The following is a 26,280-nucleotide window of genomic DNA, read 5'->3' as shown; positions in this document are numbered from 1 at the left end:
GGCACACACATGCACACATAAATATACATACAATAAGCAAACAAACAAGACTCTTTACCCTAGAAATGTAGGCAGTTCAAAATGAGGAAAAGAGTATTATTACCCATTTAGGCAACTTTTATCCAAAACACCTAAAATTAGAGTTTCTTTTTAATATACAGTCTCTAAAGTCTTATGTTTTGAGGTCATGGGACATAAACTTTTATTATATGCCTTCTGTAACACCATAATGCCAGTGAGGTCATCCCACTTTAAATGGTGACTCAAAGTAAATTAGTCAGGGTTGCTCTCATTAAGTTTGTAAATCTTAAGACTTCTACATATAAAGCAGATTTTTTTAGTTTGGTCTGTTTTTCTCTGAACTTGCATTTGTTTCCCTTAAGAACACGACCTCGAGATGATATCCTCAGTAGATGTGAGCGATCAAAAGATGCCAGCCCCATCAATAGGTGGTCTCCAACCCGAAGAAGAAGTAGGTCTCCCATTAGAAGGAGATCCCGTTCCCCATTGAGACGCAGCAGGTCTCCAAGAAGAAGAAGCAGATCTCCCCGGAGAAGGTAAAGAAGAAGAACAAATGTTGTATTCTTGACTCGTTAATCTTTGGCTCTTTTTGAAACGTGAGTGAGCCGCATTAGCAGGCTTTCCCGCAGCCCGTTTTTCCCTGAAGCGTTATAGTTGTAATGCCATAGCTTCCTTCTGCCCGCATGTGGTACTGCACACAGTTTTCTTCAGGGTAGTTTCCTTTCAAATTTATGCAAACCATTGGTCTTTAAGAACTCAGTTAAGGGGCTAAGGCTCAGCCTTCTAGAAGACCCAAATTTGGGTCCCAGCATTCATGTCATATGATCACAACTACATTGTTATACCAACTTAAAGAGATCAAGTGCCCTCTTCTGGTCTTCTTGACACCTGCATACATATGGTATTCATGCACATAGATAGACACATTAAAAATAATTTTAAAATTGATAATAGAATCTTCTTAAATTAACAGCGTTTTTGTTTGTTTGCTTTTTATATACAAAATGTATAAGTAACTTGATTTCTGGTTAGGATTTTCTGACTAAAAATAAACATTTCAACTCAGATTGTTAGAAAACATTTTATATAAAGTGTGTATTACTTAAAAATTAATAGAAGAGACTTTTAAAATCCATGCATACATTAGTCTGAATTTATGCATAAATGAACATCCTTTTACTAACCTTTTAGCATCTTATAAATATAGTTTAAGAAGACAGTACACCAAAGTGGCTTACATTAGAACCACCTTATATGTTTCTGATGTTTACTTCTTAAAACTATCTTCTTAGAAATGGAAGATGTGTAGCTAGAGCGCTTTTGCTCAGTGTGAGGTTTCTGCCTTTACTGAACTTTTGTGCTGCCAGTTTGTGTAATCATTATGACTTCCTTCCTGACCAGACTGGAGAAGGTGCTGTTTCTGCTGCCTCCCTCTTGGCAGCTCTCTTGTCTTCTCAGTTGCGGATCCATTTTCTTTTTGTAGTGCCATATTTTCATGGGTGCAGGTGTCCTAGATGGCTAGAAGGCTTTGGCTCTTTTGGAATTGGAGTTACAGGCAATTGGGAGCTTCCTCATGTGGGCGCTGGAAACTGAACCTAGGTCCTCTGCAAGAACGGTCAAGGCGGGCTGGAGGGATGGTTCCATGCTTAAGAGCCCTGGCTACTTTTGCAGAGGATATAGAGCCATGTGACCCACATGGTGGATCACAACTCTTCCTTTCTTCTTTTCACTATAAATAAATAGATTAATTAATATCTTAAAATTTAAAAAGAAAGTCTTAGGTCACATTAGATATACCCATGTTTGTCTTTCCTGTACCTAATAAAACAGTAGTGTTCCTTTAAATTGGTTTTACTAAAACAGCTAGGGTGGTTTGAAATAATTCTGCTTGTACAGAGCCTGACTAAGTGTCTTTAATCCCCAGATCTTACAGGGTGTCAACTGAGAACCAAGCTTGAGAATTGTTTTCTGACCTCTATTCATGTGCCTACTACATAAACACACACACATACACACACACACACACACACACACACATACACACACACGCGCGCGCGCACACACACACACACACACACACACACGGGCCCTTACAAACAAAAGCTTCACAAACAAACTTTTAATACCTCTGGGTATCCTCACTATTCCCACCAGTCCTCATAGCCTCCTCTCGAGTACTGGGATTCTGCGGTGTACCACCATGCCTGGGCACCTTTCTTTAATAGAATAGGTCTTGAAGATGTCTTACAAGATTTCTATTACTGTGACACAAAACTATGACCAAAAAGCAAGTTGGAAAGGAAAGGCGTACACTTCCAGATACATTGTTCATCATTGGAAGAAGTCAGGGCAGAAATCTAGAGGCATGAGCTGATGCAGAGGCTGTGGGGGTGGGGGTGCTACATACTGGCTTGCTTCCCATGGCTTGTCCTAACCCAGGACCACCAGCCCAGGATGGCACCACCCATTTTGTGCTGGGCCCTCCCCAACTGATCACTAATTGCAGAAAAAGTCTTATATCTGGAGCTCCTTCTTCTGAGAATTCTAGCTTGTGTCAAATTGACACACAAAACCAGCCAGTACAGAAATCATTTAGATTCACAGAAAAATTGAGCACAGAGCTCAGAGTTCCCCTTTGTTCTTGCCCACACATGTATGTTCTTTGCTCAGTTCAATCAGTACTTTAAAAAGTATTTATATGTTCCTCTATTCCTTTCACATAGAGATAGGGGTCGAAGGAGCAGGTCACGTTTGAGAAGAAGGTCTCGATCACGGGGTGGTCATAGGAGAAGGAGCAGAAGCAAAGTAAAGGAAGATAAATTTAAAGGAAGTCTCTCGGAAGGAATGAAAGTTGAGCAAGAGTCTTCGTCTGATGATAAGTAAGAACGGAATTGTTACCATTTCATGTTTCTCGTGTAGGATAATTGATGTGCTATGGATCTTCAATTTCTGTCTAAATGTCATAAATGAATTCTTAATGTCATGCTGAATTTAAGGTGGCCTTTTGTGCTTATGGCATAAGTAATGATTTTCTGAATTTAAGGGTTCTGCTTTGTCTAGATTGAGTTGACTATTGGGCCATTATTTTACTGTTTTCGCTTTGCTTATCAGAAAAAGCAAACCAATTTAGGGGAAGATGTTTCTGTACAAAGTTTAGACTTTTCAGTTTGTGTCAGATGTTGCATGCTTTTCAGTTGGACTAGTTGGTAGCCTGTATTTGTTACGATAAACGCTTCAATGACTAAGTCTTCTAAAGTATTAGAAACCGTTTTAATGCAAGTGTCTAAATGCGCTATCTCAAGCAAAGCTAATTTAGTTGAGTATTTCTCAGTAGCACTTCTCGCCTCCCTCGAGACATGTTGTTCATGTCTGAAGACATGTTGTCATTACCTGGTGACGGAAGGCCAGGGACACTAGAGCCTGCAGCGCACAAGCTAGTTCCCCTCACAAAGCCATCCACCCTCAATCAGTAATGCATGGGTTATGGAGCCCTGATTGGTTCTATGACCGAGGAAGCTGGGAACAAGAAAGGTTGTATGTAGAGCCTGATGCAGTCACAGTTCGTGTGTTCATGTCAGCACTACTCAGTGCACTCAGTAGGTCATAAAGACGTGCGGGTGGACAGTCTGGGCACTCTTAGACATTAAGCCACGTTGGTCTTCTGAAAGAGTCAAGTGTTTACCTGTATCCTTTTTTGTTTTTTTCTTACACTGGTTTCTGCTGGGTTTGCAGGTGGCACTTGCATTTTTTCTTCATAGGAAATAGAGCAGAAGTATCCGTGAGCTTCCTGTGATCCAGAAAGAAATAACAGCTTTGCTTTAGAGATGAGAAAACTCAGGACAGAGCAGTGAAAGAACTCTTCGAAGGCCAAGAGAGCCGTGGTAGCCTTTTTGCCATGTAGAGATCTTTCTTGTTTCTGTTCAGTGCCATGAACAAAGTGGGGGTAAAGTTTGCTAGGCTTCCCTTAGCGCAGAGCCTTGGGTAAAGAGAAATGGTTTAGACTGTGGCTTGAAGTTTAATTTTAAAATGTGCAAGTTAACAGCTTGAGAATCTCCAGAAATGTTTGACTTTTTTCCTTAGCCTTGAAGATTTCGATGTAGAGGAAGAAGATGAAGAGGCTCTAATAGAACAGAGACGGATACAGAGGCAGGCGATTGTTCAGGTATGTGATGTTCTTTCTAGTGCTGAGTACTCAGGACAAGAAAGGCTTCTAAGCTGAGCAAAGAAGGGAGTGGTGACAGTACCCAGGTCACTAGAAGTGTACACACATTCGTGAGACTTAAAAAAGTGGCCATTTCTTTAGTTATTAAAACTGACTGTTGCTTGTTTCTATTTTACATAGAATGGTAATCTGAATTTCTTGTGTAAAACATGAGACTTTGAGGTATTCTTTTTTTTTAACAGACATGAAAATTCTTAAAGTATGGGGTAAATTGGAAGTTCAGTTAGCAAAATGAATTAAATTCTGTTACTATACAAAAAGCACTTCAGTATCTAAAAAGATAATGGCAAGTTTTATAATTTTGCTTTAATTTTTTTTCTACTCGTGCGTGCACATGTATATGCATGTGGAGGCATGGAGATGAGGATGATATGGGAGGAATTGTTTCTCTCCCCATGTGTGGGTGGATTCTGGAGGTTGAACTTGGCTTGCCAGCTTGGTGGCAGTTGCCTTTACCCACAGAGCTGTATTGCCAGCCCACAGTTGGGATTTAAATGAAAGTTGAGAGAGAAAGGTGTTCTACACATCTCAACAGTCATGAAGTAATAAGATGTGCTGCTTTGAAGGACAAACCACATCTCCTTGGCTGTTCTGAATCAAAAGCCTGGTACAGCCACTGGAGCCATTGTGGACAACGATCCTTATAAAGTGCATTCTCCAAGGACAAAGTTAACAACAGCCATGGCAGCTCACCTACCCACACTTAGCAAAATCTAAGGCAGGAAACTGAGGAAAGAATCAACTGCAGGGCAGACCTGGAAGGTTTTTAATGGCACTCTGTTAGAGTCTGTACTAGGCTGATACCCCTGGAAACTTGGTTGAACCTGTTTTGTTTGCCCTCTGTTGTCTCAGTTTATTAACAATTAAACTTTATTATACAACCCAACTAGCATATACAAGAAGGAAAAAAAGGTTAAAGGGACAGAAGATTAAAACCTCCTGGAATCCGTTCGGCAGGACGGGTCCTTAGGTGTCTCAGTCCCACGAGCTGGAAACTGAGGAAAGAATCAACTGCAGGGCAGACCTGGAAGGTTTTTAATGGCACTCTGTTAGAGTCTGTACTAGGCTGATACCCCTGGAAACTTGGTTGAACCTGTTTTGTTTGCCCTCAGTCGGGTTCATGATCCCTTATGCCAGACAGGGTTCAAAACGTAAGCATTTTTTAATGTTGAGACAGTAACATGAGACATCTTAGGGATCTAAAACAGATCCTGTAATCAATACATTAATATTTCTAAAATGAGATACATGAGTAGTCACATCAGCGGATAAAGAATGATAAGTAGCTATGGTCTGGTCAGGTCTTAGCACCTAATGAGTGTACACCAAACAGATACTTTCAGAGTTTGTGAAATTGAGAGTTTTGTAAAGATTGTGCACCTGATGCAAGCCAGGTGTGGATGCCTTTGTGTTTTATATTTGTGTGGCTCCCAGTGTCCTATTGCAGCGATTTTTTTTTTTTTGCAAGTAATATATTTAGATAATATCTGGTTTTATGAAGCTGCTGTATCTGTTGTTGCTACAGAAATACAAATATCTTGCTGAAGACAGCAACATATCCGTGCCTTCTGAGCCAAGCAGCCCCCAGAGCAGCACGAGATCACGATCACCTTCGCCAGACGACATCTTAGAGCGGGTGGCTGCTGATGTAAAAGAGTATGAGCGAGAGAATGTCGATACGTTTGAGGCCTCGGTAAAAGCCAAGCATAATCTAATGACAGTCGAACAGAATAATGGTGAGTTAGAGTGTGTTAGCGAAGCTTTTCTCTGCGGTTTTAGCTGTATAACCTTATGATGATTAGCTTTTGAGAGAGTGTGTAGGAGTATTATGCTCAAGTAGTGCTGTGTGTTAAGGTGCATTTTCACTTACTTTGTGTACGTACGTGTCTGTATAGTAGAGCTGCACATGCAGGCCAAGGAATAACCTCAGATCATCTCAGGCCCTAGCCACCTTTCTTGAGACATGGTCACTCACTGGTTTGGAACTTGATGAGTAGGCCAGGCTGGCTGTCCAGGGAGTCCATCTTTGTCTCCTGGTGCTGGGATCACAAGTGTATGCTACTTTGCGTACAGGTTCTGGCAAGGCAAGGGCTCTACTGGTTCTCATTTCTTGTGAAGGATGTCAATATTTTATTCAATCATCTGAAAGTGTGTATGCGGATTATGTCCACTTGTGACCACCCATCTGATACTAACTTAATAAAAGTGCTCATCAAGTCATTTTCAGTTCTGAGCCACAGAGTTTTTGAATAGTTGCCTGCAAAGTCAATGTGCAAGAAAGAAAAGTTTGATTTATAGTACTGACGTTCTGTTGATGGAGGTTTTAGCTTCTGTTTTCATTTCTCAAGTATTAATGTAAGACATGGATGCCAGCTGGGAGTGGTGGCGTAGGCCTGTAATTGCAGCCCTCGAGGAAGCAGAGGCAGATTGATCTCTTGAGTTCGAGGCCAGGCTGGTCTTAAATAATTGAGTGCGGAGCAGCCAGGGCTATACAGAGAAACCCTGTCTTGGGGGGTGGAGTGGGATGTCTAGACCAGGAATAGATTATTTGTGTCTGCTCCTGCTATATGTTATCAAATTCTCCACTTGGTTATGTAATCTTGCCATCCCATAAACCACACCTGGGTACTTATTTATTCAGAGTCTTATTAATATAGTATTGTCTTCTTTTAGAATTTTAGCCACTGTCCTTGATAAGTACTTGTACTTAATGGTAGTTTTAATTTGTATTTCCCTTACTGTGAATTGAGTGTGTGTTCACTTGTAGAAAACTATTGTATTTATTTCTCGTTCGGTTTTCTATACGAGTGTTAGATATCTTAGGGGCAAATGGTAAACAGGTTGATACTAATCTATGTCTGTCCAAAGGGGGAAATTAGCCCTTTGAGGTATTTAAAGAAGATTTTAAGGACAGTTTTTCTTTTTCTTTTTCTTTTTCTTTTTCTTTTCTTCTTCTTCTTCTTCTTCTTCTTCTTCTTCTTCTTCTTCTTCTTCTTCTTCTTCTTCTTCCTCTTTTCTTTTCTTTTTGGGTTTTTCAAGACAAGGTTTTTCTGTGTAGTCTTGGCTCTCAAGGACTTGCTTTGTAGACCAGGTTGGCCTTGAACTCACAGAGATCTGCCTGCCTCTGCTTCCCAGAATGCTAGGATTACAGGTGTATGCTACTGCGTCCAACTCTAGCTTTTTATTTTACTCCAAGATTATCATACAGCTGTTAGCTTATTTATAAACTAGCTGGAACAAAAGTTGATGTTCATCTATGTGATGTGTACTTCTAATGGAAATTTTATATCAAATTTAATAAACTATTTCTCAATTGAATTATTGGCTGAAAGCCAGTGAATAAGGAGATATTTGATTAATACTACTGAATTGTCTGTTGACTTGGATTTTATTTTCTATTTTTATGTCTCAATTATTAATGCATATTTCATTTAAGGTTCATCTCAGAAGAAGCTTTTGGCACCTGATATGTTTACAGAATCTGATGACATGTTTGCTGCTTATTTTGATGTAAGTAATTTTAAATTGGTGACATAGGAAAAAGTCTGTATGACTAGGGCATAGGAACAGTTACAGGGAGAGATGAAGTCCACAGTAACATCAGAAGTGCTGACATCTAGACAGGCTGTGTCAATAGCATCTTACAACTGAAGTGACCTAGTTCTGTTCCTCCCTGAGGCCAAAATTATTGGTTTTTAAAAGTCGTATAACAGAAAAATTGGAGAACTTTAGCTAAATTGCACACCAACCCAGAAGCCTAAATGTGTAGTGCACGTATGCATGTGTGGTAGTTAGAGACTGTAAGTGTTCTTAGTCACTAGATTTTTTGTTTTGTTTTTACTTTTGTTCTTGTTTTGCTGTAATGTTTTATCAGTGTCTTTTTATTGAACATTTTTTACTACAAATACACCTGAAAGTCTGAGGCCATTTTCAGTTTATAAAAGGTCATAAGAAATGCAAGGCCTTAGAAGAAACAGAGGATAAATCTAACACAAAAAATCAAAATGAAGTAGGATAAACAGTATGTGAGACCCTGCAGACGTTGTGATTGGCCTGAGTAATCAGTAATGTGTCACATGGACCACAGCAAGTACACTAGAAGAGGAGGGATTGAGAGAAGATGAAATAATTAGTGTGCCATTGAAACATCAGCACCCACCATTTGCCTACGTGGTTCTCTGTTCCCTATCTGTTACCCTATTGAAATGCCTGGATAGTTAACTTCTAGTGAGAAAAGATTTATTTGGATGCTAGCCCATAATTAGTTAGCTTTGCTGCTTTGGGTCCATGAATAGACAGCAAATCATGGCTAGAGTAAGTGGTGTAAAATTGCTCACCTAATGTCAAGAAGAGGGAGAAAAGAGGAAGATTTTGGGTCTCATAATCTCCTTTGAATTTCTGCTAGCTATCAGCTCTTTAAAAGATTCCACTGCCTCCCAGTAGTACCGGCCTGGGAACCAAAAAGCCTTTGTCACAAAGACTTAGGAGTGTGGGTTGGGGGCGTTTAATAAACAAACAATAGCATTATTGCAGGATCTTCTGTGTATCGTGGAGAATAATATGGAATAGAGTTCTTCACAAATATTAGATGTTATTTTTAATTTTCCACACAGGCTCAACCTAGTACAGCCAGTGAATGTTACTACATTTCATGCCTGTGTGGTAAGGGTTCAAATGTCTCCATGGACAGGGAGGCAGAGAAAGAAATGATGGAAATCGGTAGGTAATGCTGGACACTGGTTGGTTTATGGAGTTCCAGTAGGTAGGAGTTTCTCCAGTCTGTCTCACCAGGGAGCCAGATCTAATTTTGAACTTTTATTTTCATTTTTAGTACCCTCTTCATACCCAGAACCTTTTGGAAATCTTCCCTAAATGTTTTTCCTGTTACTAAGATGTAACACGTTTTGGTAATTATACCTTGGCAACCTTGAATGTATATAAGCAGTAGTAACCATCAGTTGTTAATTTAATAAATGCTAGTTTTGCCATTTTTGAATGTGTTATTAAGGAGCTATTTTAAGTATGTAGTCGCTGGTAACCATTCAGTTGCCTCCCTCATTTCAGAGTGCTCGTCTCCGGGCTGCTGGCATTGGGAAAGATTTCAAAGAAAATCCCAACCTCAGAGATAATTGGACAGATGCAGAAGGCTATTACCGTAAGTTTTCCTTTCTCATCAACTTAAAATTCATTGTGCAATTTCATAAACACATTATTGAGCTCTGTCTAGAAAAGTGTGGCTCAGCCAGTCATGGCATATGAATTTTTGTTATATTCCAATTAGCAGCCCAGAAGCATTACATATTAGTTAAAGTGAGCCTAAATTTATGTGTAGGTATTTCAGCCATGAATGAACCCTCTATAGAGAAGACGGTCTACCACTTGACCATCTTTATAGTAGAAGGCAAAAGCAATGGCAAAAAGGAACTCGGGTGCTAGTCACTGAGCGTTTGTCTTGCGGTACTACAGCTGAAGACACTCGAGTGAGCATGTTTATAAAGTTGTCAGCAGCTGATAGACCATGAGAGCTCTTAGAGTTGTCTGAAATAGGCAGGTAGCTTCTTTCACATTCTGAAAAAATGACCAAGGCAATGGCTAGATTTTTTTATTATGTGTTAGAAACTGACGATTTCATCCAGTTTTTAAATGACTTCAATGTTTTAACAACTTCTTGATTTTATTTTTATAATCACACTTTTAATTTTTAAATTGGCTTCAGGTGTGAACATCGGGGAAGTCCTAGATAAGCGTTACAATGTGTATGGCTACACGGGGCAGGGTGTGTTCAGCAATGTCGTACGTGCCAGGGATAACGCAAGAGCCAATCAGGAAGTGGCCGTAAAGATCATCAGAAACAACGAGCTCATGTAAGTTCAGAACTGAACAAAAACAGCAACAACAAAACACCCAAACAAGAAACTCAGTTACTTAAAAATTTTAGAGAAGATTTTTGACTGCGGAATGTTTAATTTGCAGTCATGTGTTAGATGGGGAGTTGTGTTGTGTCGAAATCATTTCACTACCTGCTCTGCACTCGGATGTCCTCAGACCTTCTGTGACACCTGATGCCATCCTGTGCTATGACAGCCTTAACCTAGAAAGGGGATAAGAAAGTATATGGATTGTTACTCAGCATATAGCAGCCGGCAAATCAAAATGGATTTTTAGATACTGGCAGAAATTATTTTTGTCTTTCATCTCTTGGCTTTTTTCTCTCATAAACATAAATAATTGCCATTCCCATATATTTTTTTAATGTACATTGGTGTTTTACGTGCATGTTATGTCTATATTGATGGTGTCATATCCCTTGGAACTGGCATTACAGACCGTTGTGGACTGGCATGTGGGTGCTGGGAATTGAATTAGGTTTTTTTTAGAAGATCTGCCAAATACTCCCAATCACTGAGCGTTTTCTCCAGCCCCTATTCCCATACACATATATTTAAGTCTGTATTACAGAGTGAAGTGGTAGAGCCAGCTTTCAGTGTGACAGTTTTCTTCAAGTCTTTGATTGTCCTAAGTTTAGAATAATATGTTTGACTGCAAAGTCTAACCTTCTGTGCTGTAGACACTTGTTTTTAAGATGTAGCTTATGAGAGTTTATATAGTCAGATTTTCAGTAGCAAAGTCATACTTAGGGAGACATACCCAATAATTACATTCTTAGAAGAACCAAAATAATAATTACATCAAGATATTTTGAGATTTGTAAAATTTTAATTTAAAAAAGGGCACATTAGGTACTTTTTTACGTGTGTTGCATATGGCATATTACTTATCAGGCTGTTTCTGGCGGGTGTTATTTCTAAATCTTTCTGTTCTAACTTTTTTCTTTTCCCTTCATTGCAGGCAAAAGACTGGTTTAAAAGAACTGGAGTTCTTGAAAAAGCTTAATGATGCTGATCCTGATGACAAGTTCCATTGCCTGCGCCTCTTCAGACACTTTTACCACAAACAGCACCTCTGTCTTGTATTTGAGCCTCTCAGGTAAAGTATCAAGACCCTCTCAGTCAAGTGCTCATGTGATTTATCTACCAGCCTCATTCAGGGAACTGTGGGCTCTTTCTGTTAACTGTATTATCTTGAAAATCACTACTGTGTAAAACAAGAACTCACAGTCTGATGCACAGAAGTAGGAGTGGTGGGGAAAGATAGCAGTTTTACCTTCAGCAACATGGCTTCTGAGTTTTATTTTCAAGTTAAGTGGGAGTTATTATGTAGCTCTTCCTTAGTTTACTTTGAAAATTAAGCTATATTACAGATACATTGCTGTTCTCTTATCTTAGTACCAAATAATTTCTCAAGCATTGGGGATAATGATTCTCAAACAGTTACATAAATTGTATTTTGCACTTGATTTATGCTTGAAAGTATTTTCCCTTTGTATTTGTTTTTTTTTTAACCCCATTTTCTGGTTTTGTTCTCTTTAAGTATGAATTTGCGAGAGGTATTGAAAAAATATGGTAAGGATGTTGGTCTTCATATTAAAGCTGTAAGGTCGTATAGTCAGCAGTTGTTCCTGGCATTGAAACTCCTTAAAAGATGCAATATCCTGCATGCAGATATCAAACCAGACAATATTCTGGTAAGTCAAACAACCAGGCCACCTTGTGTGTATGTCCATATTTCTTCCTAACAACTAATAATAGGATTATTGTTATATTGCAAAATACCATTACAAAGTATATTTCTGTATATCAACATGACTGACTTCGCCAAATTTTTTTCTTCATTTGAAATTGAGCCATGAATTTCATAGAAAACTATGGTGAGGAAAGAGGAAGTTAATTATCTATTTTAAAATTTTTGATTAATATTTATAGGATGTAGTGATGTCAAGAATAATGGTAATATTTCCTTGAATAGCTAGAGAAGGCTGTGCAGTGTTGCGTGTTGAAGTACGTGCTGGTTTTGTGGACATGAAGGACATTGCTGTCTCTAAGCAGCTATTTAGAGTTCAGTGTAGAAGGTGTTTGACTGGTTTTGTTTGGTGCTTTGAGATATTACAGTATTGCTCTTTAGCAGCCTCAAATTCACTATTTTCTTAATATAGCTCCCCAAATCTCATGCTGAGATTACAGACACATGCTACCATACTTGGTTCCTGTGGAGTGTTTGGTTTTTTGTTTGTCTTTTGTTTTCCTTTAAAGCTGGCAAGTAAGGTTCATCTCTGGCTAGGTATTGTTGAAGACCTTACTTTGAAGCGTGGCATCTCTGATTAGTGATTTCTGGTGCCTACAATCAGATTTCATGGTGCCTGATGTTTTTGAAATTTGGAGACATCGCCATGGTGTTAGCATTAATGCACAAACATAGCCCTCCCCTCCTTGGCCCCTTTCTTCACCTCTCCATGATAGTCACAGTCTGAAGCTTAGACACAGCTTGGTGAATTGCCTGATCACCTGCCAGGCATGTGTTCTCAACATGTGTTTTCTTTCTTTCTTTTTTTTTTTTTACGTTGTTTTCCTTTTTATTTTTACTTGTGTGTGTGTGTGTGTACACTCAGTGAGTGCAGTGCCTACAGGGGCAGAAGGGTGAGCTGCCATGTGGATTCTAAGACTCAAACACCACCCCCGCCCCTGGTTCCTCTGGAGCCACAAGCCAGTTCCAGGGTTCTTAACAATTGAACTATCTCTGTAGCCCTCACACTCCTGTTTTGTTTGTTTGGTGCACTTTTTTTTTTTTTTAAAGTAATCAGTTCTAGAATACTGCCCCAGAGGAAGAGCCACATATATAAGGTTTTCTTTACTAGGAACTCATGTTTGAGCTGAGATTGTGCCTGGGCAGGGGATAGTGAAGCTCGGTGGTAGAGTGATTGATGTATGCATAGTACCCTGGGTTCAGTCTCTGCTACCGTACCCCTAGAATTGTGATCTCAAGCTTAGTGAATTCTGAAGCTCCTTAGTTCACATTTATTTTGTGTGATTTTATGTATCTGTGCATAAAGATATCTGCCCATGTGTGAGCATGTAGAGGCCAAAGATGACATAGAATGTCTTTCCTCTATTGTTCTCCATCTTATTTTTATGAGATAGTCTTTCACCGAATGTGGAGCTACATGAATCATCCAGTGAACCCCTGGGAATGTCCTATGTCCACCATCTTAGTGCTGACAATGGAGGTGCTTACCACCGCTCCCATTTCTTACGTGTGTGCTTAGGATCTGAACTCTGATCCTCTTGCTTGTAAAGCCAGCATTTTAACCGCTGAGGCACACACATACCATCTAGCTTACAATAATTCCTTCCAGGGTGTTAATGTTAATTATTGGTACACATTCCAAATTGATACTTGGTTTGTGTTTGTATGATACTGTATTTTGTGTCTGATAATACTTAGGGGTGGGATTGCTGAGAAATTATTGGCTGGTATATTTTAAGTGGATGATGAAATTGAGTGGCCAACTTATACTTTTTACTTCTGATTGGTCTTTTAAAAATTGTGAAAAACAGCATAACTGCAGGTTAGAAGATAATTACAGAGCAAATACCTGTGTAGTGCTTTGGCAGTTAAAGATGTTTGGCAGTGTCCTACAAGCTTTTGTTTTGGATCACTTTCCTTTTTCTTTAATCAATGATAGTTTAGATTTTCACAAGAATTTTGAGAACTAAATACCTCTTGGAAAAAATCCCAGAGTACCTGGAACTGATTTCATTCCTGTCAGTGAATGAAATGAATGCCTTTAGTCTGTTTTAGCAACAGTGTGATTGATGTATAGCATCCCTCATGGGGAGTAGTTATTGCATAGCAAACCGAAGTATGTGGGGTGCAGTGGGGCCTGAAGGCGTGGTTCACTGGTATAAAGCTTATATGAGGGCCCTGTGCTGTACCCCAACACCAGGTAAAAACCCCACAGTCTGAGTGAGTGTAGATGCCCTACTACTAATGCATTGTAGCCAGCTCAGAAGTTCACTGTCACATGGTTCCCTGTGGTTTCTGGGTGTTAAAACTTTTTGCTTGTTTTGTTTTGTTTTATAAAGTATTTACCATTTTAATACAACTTTCTACTGATCTCCAAAGTAAAAAAAATGGGTGTTGATGTGTTATGATTTAAAATAATTTGTGTTTGGCTGGGCTTGGTGGCTCATTCCTTTAATCTTGGTACTTATAGGCAGAGGCAGGCAAACGTTGGGAGTTCAAGGCCAGTCAGAGCTACATAGAAACTCTGTCTTGGGCTGGAGGCAGGAACTATCATACCTGAATTCTCTGGGTCCCAGCGATGGTCCAGTCTTACACTTTGTGATGATAACTCCCCCTCCCAGAGAATACTAGAGCTGGTTAAACTACTAATTGCCATGGGAGTGGGAATAGTAGGCCAAGTTCAAGTCTCAACTCAGAATTTGTGTGTCTCTTTTGAAGGGGGGAAGGGACTCTGGAATATGAATTATCTTCACTTGTTAATCCTGAACCTGCTTCTGATCATGAGTGACAACAGTCATGGGAGCAGCTCCAGCCTTTCTCAGCAGATGTCACTGTTACTGTGTATATGGAAGTATTTATCAAGGAAACGAGAGCAAATGGCTAATATAGAGTTCATGTTTATCAGTCTGTCAGATACATTTAACATTCTCTTGACTAGTACTTTATACTGAAGGGATTTAATATTTTTCAGACTTAAAGTGATTGCAGAGTTTAAGATAATATAAACCAGGTAACAGATGAAGAATCATTTTAGTTTTTAGTTAATTGTCATTCTTTTTTCATTTATTGTCATTGTAATTTTCTGGCAACTGATAGTTGACTTAGATTTTTTTTCTATTAATAAATGTTCTTATGTCTTACTTAGAGAGTAACATGACTTAAAGTATTCAAGGGAAGCTTAGACCTGTTTTGCCTCGTGAAATGAAGTTTTCATATCACTACCTGATTCTATATTAAATAGCGTTAACTAAAATTAAATGTACCTGGCATTCCCCATATCTCCTCACTTAGAAACAAAAGTCTTACCAGCTGTAATAAAATATTGTATGAGTACTTTTTCATAATTAGGAACTTGTATAATAGAAAAGGAATTTTTGAATGAGTGACTTTTACTCTTAGTATTGGGATTAATTTAAATTCTTAAAGACAATTTAATTTGTTTATCCCTGGCATGAATTGAATTTCCTTGAAAAATGTTTTGCAGGTTAATGAATCAAAAACAATTTTAAAGCTTTGTGACTTTGGATCGGCTTCACATGTTGCAGATAATGATATAACGCCTTACCTTGTCAGTAGATTTTACCGCGCTCCGGAGATCAGTAAGTCTCCTAGAGTGTCCTTATGCCTGGGCCATCCCGTGGTGGAAGCCGCGCGTGTAATGTCTAAGCACTGTTTTCCATCACACTTCAGCAGCTGCATGAGTTCGTTCATGAGGAAGGGAACCGTAGCAGTTCATCCTCCTCGGGTGGAGTGAAGGTAGTTGGGACAGGAGTCTTGATCATGTCAAGCAAGAGTAGCAAAACAGTTGTGGAAAACCTTCGACTTTAGAAGACTGCTCTCTTGATTGTTCAAGGTCTGGTTATCACATTTGTGGATTGTGTGGGACCTTTGGTTTTTCTCTTCCTGTTGCCTGGGTTGAGGCTGACCAGCACCTGCAGCAAAGGCGAAAGGCGAAAGAGGAGGCGTCTGTACCAGTCCATACAGCTCCTCTCCTCCCCATATTTTTAAACCTGTTGGCAATTTTATTGTTTTGCTTTTTGTTGTTGTTGTTGTTGTTGTTGTTTGTTTCTTAAAGTATATATCTTAAGAATTAGTGGGAAATAACAGGAAAGTGAGCTATGCTATTATGGATGTAGCTATACTCCAAGCCAAGGTAGTGCCCCATTACTGGAAATGAAAGCTAAGGAATTGCACGTTCTTATCCTCATATATTAAAACCTCCATTTTGTTTTCAGTTATAGGTAAAAGCTATGACTACGGTATTGATATGTGGTCTGTAGGTTGTACCTTATATGAACTCTATACTGGAAAAATCTTATTTCCCGGCAAAACTAATAACCATATGTTGAAGCTCGCCATGGACCTCAAAGGAAAAATGCCAAATAAGGTAGGATAAGTTCCTTCCTGTAGACTAAGAGACTACTGACCCTAAGTTCCTTTCTTGTTGCAGGGGCTTCATTTAATGGTTCTCACAGCCCAGAGCTCTCAGAAGGAGCTCCATTTTCAGGAACAGGAGGAGGATACCCTTTTTAATGAGACAGTCACAGCTATGAGGAGAAAAAGCTGCATATTAGTTAGAATTAGTTAGTGTGTCAGGCTGCGCTGGTCAGGAGAGAAGGTGGCCGAGCAGTGCAGACTTGAAAGTGCTCTTGGTTTTGAGCACAGCGTGAGAGTTCTAAATAATGTTTGCTGTTTAGAGTTGGTAGTGTGCCAGGCAAGCTTGGTAGTAGTTTTAAAGCCATTTTTCTTTCTTTCTTTCTGTTTTTAGATGATTCGGAAAGGTGTATTCAAAGATCAACATTTTGACCAAAATCTGAACTTCATGTACATAGAGGTTGATAAAGTGACAGAGAGGGTGAGTCTGGCTTCTGTGTGCTGTAGTAGTAGCTGCTGTGTTTTCTTTGCAGTGTGAGGACTGAGATGGGGATGTGCTCTACCATGTGCTAAACGCTGACGCTCTGTGCTTAATTACCCTCGAATTGAGTTTTTGTGCTGCGTGCAACTATGGTTATTTTTTAAATAACAGCAAAATATGCAGTTCCCTTTTGCTACTGATTTCTGAATAAAACACATCATACTATGAAAACAATAAAGGGATTTAAAACAGTTCTCTGAGGTGGTAATCGTTCATATGTAGGTCCTTGCACCTCTTCCTTAGATTCATTCCTTGCTCTGGCTCCCGTGTATCTTCTATATTGCTGTTGGAGAAAGTTTTCTATATTTTGAGTTTTATAGTTACAAGCCAAATTCTTCTTCATGTGAACTCTGCCTTCTTCAACATTTTTCTTCTCCCTATGAGTTCATTCTTAGCCAAGAAGTACACGGGTTCAGGCAGACCTCACCTCCTTTGCTCACAGACCCAAGAGCTGAGTCATGTCCTGAATGACCTGCTTTCCTAAACACCTTATTCAGCATCGCTGACATGCACATTCTGTGTCAGCCTTTCCAAAGCCCAATGGAGGAAGTAATAATGGCTAATTTTTTTTTTTTTAATCTATAATGCTGAGCCCTTGCTTTATCAGAGCACTGAGTTATATGTCCTGGTACTGACCTGGTTCAGACCATCTCTTGCCACTGAAGAATAGAGCCAGAGAAAGCAGAGTTCTGGCAGCAGATGCTCACTGCATTTTCATGGCTCATTTGGTCATTCATCTTTTCCATATGAGTTTCTTGATTGATCTTTGGAGGGTAAAGACACATAAAAATTTCAAATCTGTGATTGATCATAAGTATTCTTGCTTATGTGTTAATACTTTGGTAGACAAAAACAAAGTCTAATTTACATACATGTAACTTATTTAGAGCTATGCATTGTAAAAATTATTTTTAGGAGAAAGTTACTGTCATGAGCACCATTAATCCAACTAAGGACCTGTTGGCTGACTTGATTGGGTGCCAGCGACTTCCTGAAGATCAACGTAAAAAAGTGCACCAGCTAAAGGACTTGTTGGACCAGATCCTAATGTTGGACCCAGCTAAGCGAATTAGCATCAACCAGGCCCTGCAGCATGCATTCATCCAGGAAAAAATTTAAACGAGATGAAGAAACTCCAAGGGTTTGAGTAATTAAATACAAAGACTGAAGAAGTTTCACAGCAGTTTATTATTAATGTATATAAACTTATAAATATTTCTCCAGCAAATTTGAGGAAGCATGATATATTTGAATTAACACCAAGGGTGATATTTCTTTTAGAAATGTTAGTTAATCTGTTTTGTGTCTTATGTGAAATTTCACTGTAGAAATGTTTTAATTGCCAAGACTGCACAAAGTTACAGTGCTAATGTACATGGTTGCAGTTCACATAAAAGACAAAAGCATCTGTTATGAGGAGCAGTGCTGGGTGGTTGATTTGTTTTTAGCATACTTGGCTTCAGTTTGGTCTTCAGATACAATGGCCAGCATAAATGCTGTTTATATTCACATTTTCCTAGGTGTGTGTGTGCAGGCCACAGCAGCATGCCCTTGGTGTAGTCAGTGCCGAAGGGAGTCTGTTCCTTCTTGAGCCTGCCTGCAGGGATGTCTCCTCTTTTAAAGCAGGTTGTGTACAACATTCAGTACACTGAAGGTAAGCTAAACCATCAACATCACCAGTGTTTTAAGATGTTACTTTATTGGAATAATTGAAAATGAGGGATAGCTTTGTGGCAGAATTCCCTGCATGTGTGATAACTGATCTTGTTTTATTTTTCGCATCGCGACTGTAGCATAGTTACAATTTCTGTTCTGTTCATCACATTTAAAATTTGAAGCGTATGCACTTGATGGATAGAGCGCCTTCAGTGTACTGTTTCTTATTAACTTTAATTTTTTAAAATCAACTTGCTATAGACTTTATATACATTTTGTTAAATACAGTTCTAGTGACATAGAAACTGCATAGTTTTCATTTACTAATTAAAATGTCGAGGCCTACTTCTGAAAGTCCTCATATTTAAAAGTTAGACAACATAATGAGATTTTTAACTATTTGTATGTCATTTTGAAAGTGTACTGGTTTATGGTAAAAAGTGTTTTTCATTTGTTCATTGTTTGCATTATTTGTGATCATGTTGTCTTTCAATACAGGCATAAACCTTCCACTCTTGAACAAAGCAGCTGCTTTTTAAAAGCGGTAATTGCTTCTTTACCTTTTATTTCTTTTGTAAATGAAGCTTTTCTTTAAAAATGTGACTTTAAAGTGTTGTCTATTGCATAAACAGTTGACACTCACTTACTGTAAAGAGAAGATTGTTCTACTGCATGGGAAGTGGACCATGCAGATTTCTGTATGTTCTCAGTATGCATCACTAGGTAATAAAGTCTTTTGTGAACAAGGCATTTGTAGCCATTTTTAAAAGATTTGTCTTCAGTGCTGGTAAGTCAGGTAAACTGTAAATAGTAAAAGCAGTCTTTGTTTTCTCCTGAAAGTATTACCTGCTAAAAATATAATTCAGTATAGCCTGATTTTTAATTTTGTAAAAAAATAATTAGGGTCTTAATTATTTCACCCAGAGAAAGTCCACCAAATTTTGTCAGCTTTCAGTGTAGTGAGGTTATTCCTGTAGGTTATGGGGTATCACTCAGGATTTAACTAATGTTTCTGCTATTTTCTCACTTTTCCTTTTGATGGTGCGGAAAGAGAAAAAGGAAAACGGGGCACAGGCCATTCGACGCCTTCTCCAAGGGGTCTGATTTGCTGAGACACCAGCTTCACCTTCTTAACAAGGTTATTTCTGACAGCATGTGTAGATAAACATTTAGCAACAGTTTAAAACAAAATCATGTAAATCAGCTTGGTTTTGCAACACAAGGAATTTGTATTTTTAAGATAGTAGAAGAGAAATTTAAAAATCCTATGTAACCTTTTCTGTTGGGGAATGGGCACACTTACTGCTTGTCTCCCTGAGGATTATGGAGAACAATAAAATTTTGGGGTTTAAATAATATTTTTACATTGTAAATGGGATTTTTTTATTCACCCAGGCACCTAATTACAACAAGCATGCACACTTTGGTGCATTCAAGAATGGAATATCAGAATAGCAGCATTCTCCTGGTGGGTTATGCTCCATTTAAAGACATGAAATGAACTACACAGCCAGGAAGGTGATAGATAATAAGCCTCCTATGAACCTACACCCGTCTCTTCATGGCTAGACTTACTAAGATAAGGTGATTTTCATCTGCAGGTAGAGTGAAGCCTTTTAAATGAGGCATCACGGTGCAGCATCCACCTTAATGATATGGATAGTGATTTTCCCACCATGATTTACTTTATTTTGGTGCTAGTATGCTGCATATTCAAGTCTTTTATAGTTGTTTTCACTCAAAATAGTTGATGTTTTGCTTCTGGTGATTTTCATGCCTTCATTTATAGTTACTTAATAAGCTAATTTCCACTAGAAACAGTTCATCTTATGCCTTCAAAGCTGTTGCCTACTCTTTAAAAAAACAAAGTTGCTTGTTACTTGTTCTTTGTGTTTTAGGTGCAGCTCAGTGGAAGATGACGGCAGCCAGAAGACATGAGCCAAGGTTTCTGTCCCATAAAGATCTTTTCAGTTCTCATTTAGTGTGTGTCTTGTAATTTGGGTTTCATTGCTGTGGTATTTAGAGTAGTATGCTGCTGTGCTCATCTGTAAAGGGCTTGTTTTTATCATATTTTCTACAGCTATACCCTTCCTCTAGAATAAACACCAAGTTTAGGCATATAAAAAGCCCACATTTCATAGATGTCAAAATTGGCTCTCAAGGTCGCTAAGAAAACAGTAACTGCCAAGTTAGTGTACATTTGAAAGGAATGTGCAAGGTGGGTGTGGTGGCCACACCTGTAGTCTCAGCACTGGGCTAGTGGAGGCAGAAGGATTTGGAGTCCAAGGTCTGCCTAAGCCCCTCTTTTCTTTTCTTTCTTATTTTCTTTTCTTTTCTCTTCCTTCCTTCCTTCCTTCCTTCCTTCCTTCCTTCCTTCCAATGCTTTAGCTTCAAGCAGGTGCCTAAATAGTAAGAGTAGATAGAATTTTAATAAGCTGTTTCCAACTCCTTTAATAGCTGTTTTTTTGTCTTAGTCCTTTGTGACAAACTTTTTAATGTCATAAATCTTAAAGTAGTAATAGCAGACATGGGGGATGCAAGCACACACTATATTGTCAGTTTTCCCAACCTTGAAGGACCTCTTTAAACTGTATTAGATCGACAGTGCATTCTATTTGATGTGGTAACTGCTGAGGTGGAAGTTTGCAGTTGCATAGGACCTACCTCTGCTAGGATGAGGTCATTTGGTAATGATCCTATTTAACAAACCTTTGCTGTTCATGTTCCTGAGTAGCCAACTAGTTTTCAGACAAATCTGACATGAAGTTTAGGCTTTCATACTTTATGGCAAAAATAACAGGTGATTATCAGACTCGAGGTTCATAAAACTTTCTTGTCTTCTAGAAAAATTTTAAAGCCAAATTTGTGGGTTTTTAGGAAATAAAGAATACCAAAATACATGGAGATATGTGTAATCATTATATACATGGGCAGTCAGTCCAGAGAGCTAACATTATTGGGGCAGTGCACCTTGAAGAGGGTTTGGAAAACTCAAGCATTTTCTCTAAGGTTAGAGGAGGGATGGCCAGCATCCGTGTTGGATGCTAGGTCTTTTGGCAGACTCTGTTCTCCAGGACTGTCAGAAGCGAGGGAGTTCGGCAGGTCTAAGCAGGAGCAGCATTTTGTTATAAACAGCAACCTCTCCAGTATTTATGCTGAAGTCCTGACTAACAACGTTCTGTTTCTTCGTTCCCAGTGGCTACTTTCTTAGCTATTTTGTTTTAAATAAATGTGATTTTTATCTTACCATTGCAATTTCTATCTTTTTTTCCTAACGAGATATTTTTGAAAGACACAAAATGCATATTCTATGGTATGTAGTAGGGTTAGTGAAATGTATTGTCAATTTGGCCCCAGGTTTGTATTTCTCTTAGTCTACTCTAGTAGCATAGGTAGAAGTAGACTCTGAAATGAAACAAAAGAATTATATTATTAAAGTTTATTTATTTAGGGATGAATGTTTATTTTTTGGATAATTGTATAGTGAGATGTGATTATATAGTATGTGATTTCTTTCTTTATGATACCATGAGCAATTGGACTCTAGTATATTTTAGTATTATCTGGCCATTTTAAATTCAACATGAATTTATTCTCCTATATGCAATGCCCTTTATATATATACACTGTAAATATTTGTAAATTTTATGTGTGAATGCTGTATACAAAGTTGACTATAAGGTTTGGATTTGTTTTGTTTTTGGGTACTTTGAGATTTCATTGTGGCATCCTTATTTTCTCTTCTTCTGTATATAGGGTAAGGGACTGTTCTTCTGAAGAACCATTCCATTTAGTGATCAAGATACGGAACCTGCTCTCAGAAAATGCTTGATGTATATCCTAATTGTTCGTGATACCATTTGAGTTGTAACTTGCATTGTAGCAGCAAATGATCCCAAACAACTTAATGAAAGCTTAATAAAGTATGCCTCTTGCTACCATATTGTCTACTGGCATTCTTTACAGACACCGTTTCTTACCTGGTATTATTTCTGAGCTCCTGGTTCATTAATGGCAGATATGCTTTGAAAAGAACCTCTGCTCAAATGTGACTAAGGCCTTGTTCATTATAAAGTTAAATGGGAATCTTTACCTGAGAGAATCTCAGAAGAGGGCCCTGAAGTGCTTGTCTTGTAAGCATGGGGACCTGAATTCACATTCCCAGTTCCCACATAAAAGCTGGACACTGGTTTGTTCCAGTAGCCCAGTGCTGCTGGGTGGCCGGGCACAGGGTACTCTGGACTTGGTGTCTTACAGAATTAGACCCTGCCTCAGAAATAAAGTGGAGAGTAACGTGGGAAGACACCCAGCGTCGGCCTTCAGCCTTCATGTGTCTGTGCACACACACAAGACTTAAATGTGTCCTGTGAGTCACAACGATGGGAAGGTGAGGAGGGGAAAGTCCTGCTTAAAACCTGCAGGCTTGGAAATAGGCTGACTTCGCTCACAAATGTCAAAATGTTGTCAGAGCATAGAGAATACCAGTGTTGGGTTCATGTTTTCTCTCTGGTTTTCCTCATGGTGACTTTAATCCCTTCTTGGCTGATTGCTGTGTGCAAACTAGACCTATTGGACTGTCTTACCCTTCAATTCTCCTCACTTGTTTTCTTAAACTGTTTACAGCTTTTAAAAACAAGGAACAAATAAGTCTATAGCACACGCAGAGCAGGATTTGAAGGTATGGAAGAGTTTGCTGATCGTAGTGGTCTGAACTAAGTGGTCTGGTTGGGTCGCAGTAAGGGGCAAGTCCAGCGGCACAGGCTCTTAGTGGTTTTGTAAAGGTCTGTTATTTTCTGCTTGACTTGGTAGGAGATTGAAGCTGTATAGTCACCTCATGTAGCCATGAAGGTGGTTTTTATCTGTTAGATCTGAAAGGAGCTATGTAGCTCATTGGGTGAGTGTTCCAGGAGCCCAAAGGCCTTTAACATGTATCTGATGAAATACAACCTCAGACACTAAGGAAATCTCAAATACGGAAAACTAAGCATCAGAACCAGCCATGTTATTCTAAATTATCCTGAATGGGGTTGCTTCATATTGAGACGTATTTTAAATGGTTCAAAAGTGATGGCAGAAGTTGGCTTCTGGCAGACATGAAAGGTAGTCAGATGTATTTGTTTTTGACAGTTTTCTTCCAGCAGTGAACTTTACACTGGATTCATAGATACTACCTTTTGGAGGAAGTCATATCCTGTCATTACCGCTCTCCATCAGTGTCCCACCCTGCGTGCATCTCTTGTTCGTTTCAGGGACTCAAGCAGAGAGTTTTGCCATTCATCTCACTTTTAGCCCCTCTGGCAGTGTGGTTTTTTATTTTTTGTTTTTGTTTGGTGGTGTTTTATTTTTAAAGCAGGGATTATATAGAATCATCTGGTGGTTTTGTGGTTTTTCTGGTTAGGTTGGGTTGCCTGTCCAGGCCTTGACCTTGGCATACGTTGGAGGATGACTGAACTAATTATCCTCTTGCCTCCTCTTCCCAAGTACTAGGATTATAAGCGTGAGCCCAACTTATGCAGTGCTGGGGTCAAACCCAGGGCTTCCTGAAGATGAAATGAGCACACTGGACAAAGCCACATCCCTGTCCTGCAGTAGCATCTTAGTATCCTATAAGAAACTGGCCATATGGCTATTGCTTCCAACAGTTTATATTTCTACGTGATGACCTAACAGTTAAATTCATGTCCAAATTTTGAGGAAGAAAAAAAAAGTTTCCCCTATGTTCAAAGGGACTAAAGCAGGACTACTGTAAAAGCTCTGGGCTGCTGCAGGTCTAAATCCTGTTTGACCTCTACAGAGCTCTGAGGTGTTCTTCCTGCCTGCCACCTTCTCATCCTCTCCTCCTCCCACTCATGGCCTTGCAAGAAGTGTTAGTACCTTGACAATTGCCATCCTTCACTGCTAGATAAGGCTCTGAGCTGGTCTGCCCTCCTGTGCCATTCTCTTGTCCTGTTGTTTTCATGTGACCTTTACTCTCTAGTCATCTAATTTTTGTGATGTATGCCACCTCCTTTACAGGTAGATCCTCAAAGTGAAGCAGAGGTGAAGGAACTGTCTTAAGTGTTAGAGCTGTAATTCCATCGGATATGGGTTTATATTCTCAAAATGAGCAGTCAGGGAGGCAGAGGCAAGTGTATCTCTGAGTTCGAGGCCAGCCTGGTCTACAAAACGAGTCCAGGCCAGGCAAGCCTACACAGACCCTGTTTTGAAAATTTGGCCCTGCCATGATGACATGGGAGCAGGAGAGGGGGCCCTGCCCTAAGGACAAGAGACTAGGTGAGCCGGCCCTACCCTGAGACACAGGAGCAGGAGAGCTGGCCCTGCCATGATGATAGGGGAACAAGAAAGTGGGCCCTGCCCTTAGGACAAGGGAGTGGCTCTGATCCAGGGCTCTGAGTGGACCTCACCCCAACATCTACCCCATGTATGACTTGCTGGAACACATGAAGGGGCCGGACCTGCAGATTCAAAGGTTAAGAATCTCCTTGACACACGGCAACAATGGTATCTGACAGCAGTCCCAGTGAGGATCCTGTAATGATAGTGCAGGCCTCAAGCCAGACCCATGATTTGTAGCAATGAACATTTGAAAGTAAACAAATGTGGACAAAAGGCTATGCCCTGTGTTACACTACAGCTTCTGTGACAAGATTTTTTTGTTTAATTTTACTAGGGGGAGGAGAGGGATTTTGGTGCATGAACAAATAAATCATAGACATTCAATAAAAGTTCAAAACAAAACAAAACAAACCCCCAAAGCCAAAAAACAAAACCACAAAAATCTCAGAATGAGCTGTTCCTATCAAGGACGATTACCCCAAGATTGTGGGGAAGGTCCATTTGTCAATTTGGTTTTAAATATCAAGAGGAGATCATGAATAAGACAGGCTTTTGATTCCAAAAGATCTCATACAGGTTTCATTATGAATCTAAAAGTGGGGAGACGAAGGCCAAGTAACTAAAGGTAAAACAATGAATACAAGCACTAGTTGTTCAGGATTTGTAAAAATTAGAGGTTCCAAGATGGTGAGTAAGAACTGTAGGGGATGTGAAAATACATGTTTTTGCGTTCTATGAAGGACTGTCACTAAGCATCTTTGGATAATGGGGCTGTGATGAGTAAATCCTGTTTACCATTCCCTTTTGTGTTGTGTTGTTCCAGAAAATTCTGTCTTTAACCTAAAACCTAGACATGCTTTCTGTGACCTGTGGCCTGTGCTAAAGAAAACCATTTGACAAATGGCAAATGCGAGGACACAAGCAGTGGGTAACTTGAGCATAAATTTGAATTTCTTAATTCATCTCACCCATCCCAGTTGCAGTATATTCTCATCTGGGAGGATAATACACAAAAAATAAGCCATATTTACATGTGGCAGTGGCAGGTAGGGGATGAGGTACATGTTTTACTCCATTTCTCAAGTTCCTTGGACTGCCAAAAATTATTCAGGAAGCTTGCAGCTGAAGCCAGGACTCTACTTGTTTTCCTGATTGTTGGATGCCATAAATATCATAAACAGGGTATGCCTCTCTCACCAGCTCATGAGTTTACTTTTAGCAGTTTAGTTTCTGTTAGCCAGAGCTAATACAAATGTGTCCAGAGCCTCCCACTGACATATTTTTAGTTGCTCTGGGGGCTATGAATGATTATAATTTTCTGCAGTATTTTAAAGCTATAAGAAAAGGGTTATTTCATGCCTGAGCCTGTACTTGGGTTCAAAAGAAGTGATACTGCTCTCATGTTGGAGAGGAAATGGAAGATTTGTAGCAAGCAAGTCCAATATATATGGCATACAGGCTGCACTGCTGTCAAAATGCTGGACTGCCT

General features: G+C 39.3%; 1 protein-coding gene across 11 annotated transcripts in view; it reads left to right on the top strand.

Annotated features, from left to right (window-relative positions):
* PRP4K (pre-mRNA processing factor kinase PRP4K) overlaps positions 1-22,396 on the top strand; it is a 34,079-nt gene extending 11,683 nt beyond the window's left edge. For 2 of the 11 annotated variants that reach the window (XM_084797179.1, XM_084797181.1), the window contains exons 3-17: positions 384-557; positions 2,745-2,900; positions 4,102-4,183; positions 5,769-5,979; positions 7,680-7,753; positions 9,308-9,398; positions 9,960-10,107; positions 11,093-11,230; positions 11,675-11,828; positions 15,369-15,483; positions 16,120-16,271; positions 16,653-16,739; positions 17,715-19,593; positions 20,354-20,399; positions 22,212-22,396. In XM_084797179.1, coding sequence (XP_084653305.1) covers positions 384-557; positions 2,745-2,900; positions 4,102-4,183; positions 5,769-5,979; positions 7,680-7,753; positions 9,308-9,398; positions 9,960-10,107; positions 11,093-11,230; positions 11,675-11,828; positions 15,369-15,483; positions 16,120-16,271; positions 16,653-16,739; positions 17,715-17,918 — 1,786 coding nt within the window. In that variant the 3' untranslated portion in view covers positions 17,919-19,593; positions 20,354-20,399; positions 22,212-22,396. Of the gene's footprint in view, positions 1-383; positions 558-2,744; positions 2,901-4,101; positions 4,184-5,768; positions 5,980-7,679; positions 7,754-9,307; positions 9,399-9,959; positions 10,108-11,092; positions 11,231-11,674; positions 11,829-15,368; positions 15,484-16,119; positions 16,272-16,652; positions 16,740-17,714; positions 20,040-20,353; positions 20,400-22,211 lie in introns of all 11 variants that reach the window. The other 9 variants (XM_084797189.1, XM_084797180.1, XM_084797188.1 and 6 more) reach the window with 9 other exon arrangements.
* Positions 22,397-26,280: the final 3,884 nt, after the last annotated feature.

The sequence above is a fragment of the Acomys minous genome, assembly GCF_964271855.1.
Source record: "Acomys minous genome assembly, chromosome: 9".
NCBI classification, from domain to species: domain Eukaryota; kingdom Metazoa; phylum Chordata; class Mammalia; order Rodentia; family Muridae; genus Acomys; species Acomys minous.
The sequence above is the reverse complement of the archived record's forward strand: the minus strand, read 5'-3'. Positions and strand labels throughout refer to the sequence as shown.